The sequence below is a fragment of the Rutilus rutilus genome, assembly GCF_951802725.1.
Source record: "Rutilus rutilus genome assembly, chromosome: 24".
Taxonomy (NCBI): Eukaryota; Metazoa; Chordata; class Actinopteri; order Cypriniformes; family Leuciscidae; genus Rutilus; species Rutilus rutilus.
The window spans coordinates 25,893,129-25,902,901 of record NC_140228.1 but is presented as its reverse complement, the minus strand read 5'-3'; the positions used below and the strand labels follow the sequence as shown (position 1 = coordinate 25,902,901).

At 35.4% G+C, this 9,773-nt stretch overlaps 1 protein-coding gene across 1 annotated transcript; it reads right to left on the bottom strand.

The window, feature by feature from the left end:
* Nucleotides 1-291: 291 nt before the first annotated feature.
* cpb1 (carboxypeptidase B1 (tissue)) lies at nt 292-8,658 on the bottom strand. Its single transcript, XM_084398280.1, has 11 exons — nt 8,537-8,658; nt 8,360-8,435; nt 5,328-5,452; nt 5,046-5,145; nt 4,841-4,942; nt 4,098-4,202; nt 3,907-4,017; nt 2,920-3,010; nt 2,266-2,468; nt 2,065-2,149; nt 292-611 (listed from the first exon to the last, which is right to left on the bottom strand). The coding sequence occupies exons 1-11, from the start codon at nt 8,599-8,601 to the stop codon at nt 424-426; spliced, it is 1,251 nt and encodes a 416-aa protein (XP_084254406.1). The 5' UTR covers nt 8,602-8,658; the 3' UTR covers nt 292-423.
* Between the last annotated feature and the right edge of the window lie 1,115 nt (nt 8,659-9,773).

Genomic DNA, 9,773 nt, shown 5'->3' with positions numbered 1-9,773 from the left:
ATGTAAAGTCGTTAGTGGATCATGTTCATACAGCAGTTCTGAATTTTGTTTCCTCTGGACCACAGAGAACATGAGGGGAACTGACTTCATATATCCACTTAAAATAACCAAGTTATTTCTGCCAAAATATCAAGCCTCGTTTGTTAGCAAATGCGACTTTATATATACTGTATACTCTTTGCCGCCATGCACTGTATATTTCGGATGGTATGAATAGCTGTTAATTGCTTCTATCTAATGATTGTACCCATCATATTATACTTTGCATTAAATATTATTCAACAAACAGACTTTTGTGTTTTATTGCTTTACTGATTTTTGAGATTTGCAATGATTTGATGTCACAGAATGCACAGCCACGTTCCATTTTATAAGAAACAAACCCTGATGTATTCACAAGGCTCTCTACCAGACAGTTCCCTCTCAGTACAGGTTGTTGAGCACATAGCTAGCGATGTATTTGACAGCCAGCATGGTCTCCTCACAAGTGGGCTTGATCTGGGACTCGGGCAGCAGGAACCCGTAACGTCCTTCGTCGCGCAGCTCAAAGGTGTATGAATACTTCACACCCAGGTCATAAGCCCAGTCATCAGAGCCACCAGCAGCTGGGTCTGCAACGACAAAGCTCATGTTTAGGGAAGCACACGTCAGCAAAAATCCGTAACACTTTATTTTGATGGTCCCTTTTGAACATTCTGTTGACTATAAGTAACTTTGCAACTACATGTCAACTAACTCTCATTAGAGTATTAGTGTACTGTCTGCTTAATATCTGATAACACTTTATTGTGATGGTCCTCAAACAGACACTCTACTGACTATATGTAACTTTGTAACTACATGTCAACTTATTCTAACCCTAACCCCGCCAGTCTAATAATACTCCTCAAATACTCTAATGAGTGTTAGTAGACATGTAGGTGCAACATTGCTTATAGTCAACAGAATGTGTTAAAGGGACCATCAAAATAAAGTGAAACCCAAAAAGATGCTCATTACCTGCAAAAAGCACTGGTGGGGGTTGAGGAGAGACCCCCGGTATGATTGTAAAGCGCTTTGGTTGTACAGTAGTACATATACAAGCGCTATATAAAATACCTAATTCATTCAAAATGGCTCCTGATCTGAAACAATGTTTTCTTGATCAAACTGTACATAGCACTCGCAGATTGTTGGCTACACCATAAGTACGTTTTTTAAATATACTATACTTTACTATAATATATAGGTATAATAATAACGTAAAATGTTCATAAAACATTCAAAAATATATAATAATAGAATTTATTATTAATATAATACAGTATATGTTAAAAAATAATAGCTTGTTTAATTTTAATATAATGAAATTTATATTATTTATAGCTTATGTTTATACTCAGGAGTACAGGTGCACATAGAGCGCTCGTGTTACGCATTGGTTTGATGGTTTGATTTAATCAAAAATTATAAATTAAGAACCACTGTTTTAAGTTATTTTAGAGGATAAAATATAAATAATGTACATTTACATGACTATAATCTCTTTGAAAACACTGACATCCCCTGTTACAAAACCTAGTGAGCTGGGTATAGATACAATATAGATTGTAGTTTCATTAAAAGTTATGTATCCCATATTTGTGCTTTGAATTTTTTTATGCTTATAGCTTGCTATAGAGGGATGATATTTTTATAGGCCAAAAATACAAACAAAAAGTAAAGTAAGACATGTTCGTGGATCAACATATTTTGTTGATCGTCCTAACCATATCCTTACCCATTGGTTATCCCTAAAATCAGAGAGAAATAATAGGTGAACAGAATCATAAACTTATGTTGGTCACATATTTTCTGCAATGATCCAAAAGCCAATTGGAAAATCCTAGCCTAGCATTCTTAGCTTAGCAACATGCTAACATCTTTTGGAATAAACTGTGAATTGTGAGGTTCCTTTCGAGTTAGAAGATGCCAAGACCAATGTACATTCATATCATTTGTGTTAGACAGATGCCTAGATGGAAGCAGGCAGCTCACTTCATAGGTTTTGGATCAGAGCTTTTATCTTGGACTCTTTATACTCACAGATGGTCGTAGCACCAGGGCCGCTAGTGTATTTGGTTCCGTACAGTGTGCGCAAAGCTGCAGTCGCTCCCTGAGCCACACTCAGCTACCAGGAAAGAAAAGGCTCAGGTCAGTCAAACAAATTCTCACATTATATGAAAATATAATGGACATTTTTGTAGTGTGTTTAACGCATGTGTGTATGTGTTTATGAACAGGTACCAGCTCTGAGTGGTCAGCAGCCAGGCCATATTTGTAGGAATAGGGGAAGAGGAGCAGCTGGGAATATGAGTGGACAGTCAGGTAGGCCTTGATGATAGACTTGTTGGTGCGGATAAAGTTGGCCAAATTCTTGGACTCAATCTCAGACTCTGGGCTGCTTCCACAGTAGGTTTCGCTGCAAGGGTTGCTGGAAGCTCCAGTGGCTGGAACGTTAACGGCATACTTTGTGTAAGGAATAATTGACAACGGCCGTGGAATTATTAGACAAACAATGATCACCCAAGGTGGTTTCTGCTAATTTAATCAAGTCAATTATTCTGCTTATAATTTGGTTACCACACATCAAGACATTGTTCAGATGTTTTATTTCAAGATATTTGTCAGGTTTTTGTCTGCTCTTCTGTTTAGGACTAATTTCTCGTCCCAAGCCATCTTAGACCAGTGTGGTTTGGTGCAGGTCTGGCTGGCATAGCATTGTTTTTCACCAACAAACCTTTAGCTGGTGGTCAAGCTGCATGTTCTTTGTGGTGAAAATGGTAGACCAAGGAAGCCTTGCCCGTTAGGCTTGTTAAGCAATGTCATGTGGACTCTTGACTTGATTTCTAGTATACTATTAGTTAATCACAATAGCTTTAATAGGAAGCATGTACTCACTGCACCATCCAGCATTAAAGTTTCTGTTGGGGTCGGTACCAATACAGGTGGTGCCACTGTTCTTGGATCGAGTCTTTCTCCACATCCTGTCCTATATGATAAAAAAACAAAAAAAACATTCAGATAATTATTTTTCACTCTTCATATATTTATATAAAAAACAGCACATCTCCTAAATCAATGAACACTCTATGTTTGGGCAGACCCACTGTTTCTTTAATATTACTTCGCCCCCATATTATAGAATTAATTGAAAGGAATACAAATAAATAATACAAATATGAAAAAATACCAATTAATGTATGGATAATATATATTTTTCTACAAGCTTGTAAAGGTGCATTATTTTTTTTTGAATGGTACGGAACTATGTGAACACACACACACACACACACAATAAATAAATAAATAAATACAAATAATGGACATGATTCGAAAAGGTTAAATGGTCCTGAAAAAATAGTCACACTTGTACTCACGGTTAAAAATGACCACATTGGAAATTATAATTTCATCTAATGCAAACTTTTGGTACTGTGCCCAAACAAAATCTTAATGAAAGCACATTTTTTGAGATGTCATGCTCAAATTTGGAACACAACTTCATAAAACAAAAGTGCAATAAAGCGCTGGGTGGGGTGTAAAATCCTGAGTAGTGATGCCCGAATTGCATCTTTTGTGTTGGACAGGTAAGGGAATTAATTCACAATGACTGTTAGTGTAATTTACATAAAACTGAAGAGATGATCATGTTGATTGATAGATAGTGAAAAATAATAGGTAGTGAAAAGTCAAACTCCATATTGCATAATACAGGAAAAACGGAAATGCTAACGCTGGCTAAAGAAACACTGATAGTACTTTTAATGATAATTTTTCATTCGAGACATACATTCAGTACCTTTTGTCTTGTAATGCCAGAGCATATATCAATTTACTGCACAATATGAATAATATATTTTGGGAACACAAATGTTATGAGCCTACATTGGACCAGGTGTATTCATAGCCATCAATGTTGAAGACAGGCAGAACAAAGAAGTCCATTCTATCGAGAAGGTTGGTCATCTCAGGATCACTTCCATAGGTGGACAAAGCCTGACCATGAGCAAAATTAAGTTTAGATTCACAGATCTCTTGAAAGACATTAATTCAAAAACAAATGGTTTATCCTGTACCTCGTTTACGAACCACTGGCAGAAAGCATGAGTGATCCATTCTCTGGCGTGAAAGCCACAGTCCATGAAGACAGCTGGCTTAGCAGAGCCTGTCCTCTTTCCAATCTGGAAGAGAAAAATGTTTTTATTGTTAAAACTATATTTAGTACTGAGTTTAACAATGTTTTCATATTGTACTCAATGCTGGTAATCTCAAAATTGTCATATATCAGGTAGATGCTGACTTCATCAAACCCTTGTGAAAAAGAAGTGCACTTAATTGTACCGAATGTGTACTTTAAATCTTAAAAGTACGCTTTTTGTGATGCATTGACAAACATAATCAAACTTGATAATAGTTTAAACTGTATTGTGTTTGAAATAGTTAAGCTATTTTAAATGTACTAAATTGCAACCTCATTGTTACAAATGTGTACAAATTTAAATGCATGCCATACAATTTGACACAAGCGATGACATTAAAGTATATTTTAACAGACAATAGAAGTTACTATGAAAATACCTATGGAAACTACATATAGATATCTAAATCCTAAAAAGCACTCTAAAGGTCAGCATTTGAACAATTGAATTTAATATATTTATAATACATTTGCATGCAATTAATATGCAAACATTACATTCAGGTCACACTTATGAAAGTATATTATTTCCATAATAAGTATTTGTTTTAAAAGTATGTTAAGTGTACTACTTTTTCACAAGGGTATAACAGAGTTTTGTAAAGTGATCCAGGACTTTACCGTAAGAAGGTGCATGGGACGTCCCTCATAAGTGTTCCCGATCACCTGTCTGCTGATCAGGCTAGGATTGGCAGAGCTGATGGAGACTGCCCAATCATTAATCTGAAGGTGAGTAAAAAAAAAACGAATTACACACCTGGAATGGAGCAAAAAAAAAAAAAAAAAAAAGGTTTAAGGGGAATTATGAGTGCACTGGCAGTCATACCGTCGCCCAGTTGTTGTACTTTGTGTAGTCATGGGCTTTCGTCACCCTCTTGTTGTCCAACTGATCCTCCACAGCCTCTTGAAGATTTTCAAACATGACCCTGCAAAGATGAACAGCTAATAAATCCCAAGAATATCAAAAACTACCTTATTTTGAGAGGGGAAATTTACCTTGGCTTTCTTTGAAGTATAGTACGTTTGGACTACCATGTCATTGCATCGTATAAAGCTGTGTTGTTAATTTCAAAGTCTAAGGCAACTTACATGTTTGTCAAATACTTACTTAGCTTCCATGTCACTCTGCTGTAAAATGGTGAAGACCATGTCAAGCTGGGCTGCGGGAACATGAATGTCAACCTTCATGCCAATGGTCACGAGGTCAGGACTGTCGGGCTTCCAGAAATCCACCTGAGGGCGCAGCATGTACACTTGCTCAAAATCTGGATGTGCAACCATGTGCCTTGATGAAATCCAACTACTAGAGTCATTGATGATTTCATGAAAATCATTCATGATTTCAAGCAATGTCTCAAAAAGCGCATTGTATTAAACATTTCTCAGTAATACTTGGTTTAATGTGGCATGTATTGTCCAGATATGTTTGTTTAAATTGTATAGGGGTGAATTCAGGTTCATTGGAACACTTTCCAATCAGTGTCCCAATTTCCCAAAAAAGTGTCCCAATCAGCCTGAATTCACCCTAATGGGTACTTGCTACATGCATGGATCTCAGATCATTCTGCATGCTCTTTTTTTAAAAGTAAATTGCTGCCATTTTGTGACAGGGGTTAGCTATCGTCTGTAGTATCAAAAAGGCCATAGAGGACTTTACAATCAATAGATCTTTGTCTGTAGATCTCAAAATTCCAGAAGCCATGAACCGCAAGATGAATAAATTATGTTTGTGCCATAAATATATATATGTATATATATATATTTTTTAATCTGGTTACGCTTTAATTCAATGGTCCACTTTAGACATTCTACTAACTACAAGTAACTTTGCAACTACGTCAACTACCAGTCAGAGTATTAGTAGACTGTTATGGAAGCTTATGTGTAGCAATATTCAATTTGAAATGTAATATGCAAAATGACAATGCAATATGTAAAATGGCAATGCATTTCTGTATTTTAATTTTAATTTTCCCATCATTTGTGCAATGTTTGGTGCAAAATGAAAATGAAAATTCAATTATAAAATTTACATTTGCCATTTCATACACTAGTTTTAATATGTAAATTGAATACATAATTTAACGCTTTATAAGTTGCAAAATTAAAATTAAAATGTATTACAGAAATGATTAGATATGTTTAACATGTTCAAGCAAAAACTGTGGCAAAATTGTAATTTAAATGTTATTTTTTCTTAATTGCATTTACACTCACAGTTAAGACACTTGCGATTGCATTTCCATTAAGTGTCACGCAATGAATGTAGCAAAATTCAATGTGCAATTTGAAAATGCATTCTGAGCCGATCACGTGCCCGCCCCGCCCTGTCAATCACTGCGTGAAGTTGGCTCCGCCCCCAATCCAATGCAAAACGTCGGCAAAATAGGCCACATTCAACCAAAATAGACTCATGTTTGTTCTAATTTGCGCCGATAAACGTTTATTTTGTGCTGCTTCGGTTTCTCTAATATTAAAATATTATTTATTGGTCATTCTGAGGTCACTCAGCCCCCCTACCTGCTCCACATTGACCCAAAATAGTCTTGTTTGTGCCGGTTAAAGTTTTGTGTGCTGCTTCGTTGTTTAACCTGCTCCACATTCAACCAAAAAAGTCTAGGTCGATGAATTTGACCCGTCAGATTCCGTGACCATGTACATATGTATTAATACCTTTATAAATATGCTTTATAAAATGGAAAGGGACTCGCATATGTCTGCCTCATATTTTATGATTATACAGCTGAATAAACAGAGATGGTCAGTCACACATCACATTCGCCACTTTATTGAACATTACAGTCAGTTATAAATAAATAAAGAGCGGTCACATTTATTTTTCGGTAGCTATTAATACCGAATACCAATGGAGCTTTGTCATATTATGTGATCACAGGGTAATAGGCCTATGCATTTGTAAGGAAAAACTATAGGATCTCCAACATTATTGGGTATTACAGTTAATAGTAGGCTAATAAGAATAAAGATAAGCATGTATCAGACAATGACAATATTTTTATACAAAACGAAACCATCAACACAGTCCAGCATCAGACAACAGCAGCGCAGCAGAATGTTGACATGGGTGTCGACGACGCTTGATAGGCAGAACACTCTCTCAGACCCAGACGGTCCAACATCGTACTGGTTCTATCACCTGCAGACGCGTAATAATCTTCGGAAACACTACCATTCTCTGTCCATGCTCCACTTCATCTACTAGTGAATTTAACGCTCGTATCAGCTCTGCCGCCGCCCTGTTTCCTTCCAACACCTCAAAATACGCACCATAGCCTATGTTTACCTGTTGCCGAGCCACGCCTTGTCGCCTTCACGCAGTGATTGACAGGGCGGGGCGGGCACGTGATCGGCTCAGAATGCATTTTCAAATTGCACATTGAATTTTGCTACATTCATTGCGTGACACTTAATGGAAATGCAATCGCAAGTGTCTTAACTGTGAGTGTAAATGCAATTAAGAAAAAATTACATTTAAATTACAATTTTGCCACAGTTTTTGCTTGAACATGTTAAACATATCTAATCATTTCTGTAATACATTTTAATTTTAATTTTGCAACTTATAAAGCGTTAAAATGTATTCAATTTACATATTTTAATACTAGTGTATGAAATGGCAAATGTAAATTATATAATTGAATTTTCATTTTCATTTTGCACCAAACGTTGCACAAATGTATGGGGAAATTAAAATTTAAAATCAGAAATGCATTGCCATTTTACATATTGCATTGTCATTTTGCATATTACATTTCAAATTGAATATTGCTACACATAAGCTTCCATAGACTGTTAGGTTAGGGTTCGGGTAAGTAGAATAAGTTAACATGTAGTTGCAAATCTTGATTTAGATTTGCAAACAGTTCTTGTAGTTATATTATTCAACAATAAATCAACAGATAAAGTAACAGAAATTCACCTTTTAAGCATTAGATTTTATGCTTGCTGATAGTGCCACCTGGTGGCCAAGGTTGGTCCCACATGGTCTTTTTTTTTTAAGGACAAAAAGGTAAACTTTTTACAGAGATTTGTTTTAATCTTGCTGTTCAGGCCTTCTGTGCAAAATATGACTAAATCAAATAAAAGAAACAATATTTTCTATAATAAATAAGAGTTTACCTGGACTTTTTGTCCCAGTTCCTTGATGATTGTCACTTGTTCATCATTTGCAGGTGTCAGACGGATGACTTTATCACTAGAAAAGTGTGGAGAAAGATATTCTTTACCATCTTGGATATTAGCTCCACATAGTGTAATCTTTTTTGGTTCAACAGAGAAAAATGTTCAAGAATTTACCCCACAAATCTGGTTGGCTCACAGAGAGCGACAGCCACCAATCCCAAGAGCAAAACGATCTTCATTTTGCCTGTGTGATTTTTTGCTCCGCACACAGATCTCTTTTTATAATGTCAGGCCATCAAGGACCGCCCAATACTGACCTCCAAAATGCCTTCATATGTATCAATTATTAGTCACCTGTTGCACATGCTGTTCAAGATATTTTTAGCTATATATGATTTGAGGTGACAACTGCTTCAAATGCACCTCTTTCAATCATTAACCTGTTAAAAGGCTGTCGCCTAAATGAAGAGAAGAAAACCTTAACAGGAGAAAAAAAAAAAAGAAAAGAAAACTGTTCCCAAACACAAATGTACTGCTGTTTAAATGTGAAGACAAGTACAAAATTGTCCATGGAATGTGCATAAAAAAAAAAAAAAAGTACAAAACATTATTTCCTACAATTTTATGTACTAATGTTACAACATTAAAAATTATATTACCAAACAAAAATATTCGACAGACAATCTGAAATGTTCAGTGTGTATGGTTTTCACATTCATATCTCATAGAATTAGTAAATACATTACAACAGTTATCAACTAGTTTTCTTATCCACAAAAAAAGTGTAGAAACATTATAGTTGCAGTAAAGAAATATGGTCCCTTTATGGTTAGGTTTTTAGCACGGCCCCACTTTATATTAGGGTCTGATTCTCACTAATATGTGACTTTTGCCTCAGTAAACTCCTAATTACTGCTTATCAATAGTTAGTAAGGTTGTATGTAGAATATTGTCATACAGAATAAGGCATTAATATGTGCTTTATAAGTATTTGTAAACAGCCAATATCCTAGTAATATGTGTGAGAGATTTTTTTTTTATTTTTTTTAACCAACTAACATTTCTTTTGTCTTGCAAGTTTAACATTTAACATTTGAGAAAAAAAAAAAATATATATATATATATACCAACAGCTATCTAAATATAATAGCCCCATGACATTGAGTAATCAACAAACTAATAATCATATGATTTGGGTCTGGGTCTAAATTTGCTTTTTCCGTAACAGAGAATGAATTTTCACAATCATATTAGAGATAAATGATGTGATGATGATGAGTAATATGTCATGTTAACTTTACTATGTTGTATTATTTTTGCTGATGTGATTGATATGAGGTCCTGATCATGAATAAAAGCATATTCGAAGGCATCGGTTGGAGTCTGTTTGGTTATTGCAGCGCAGCGGGTT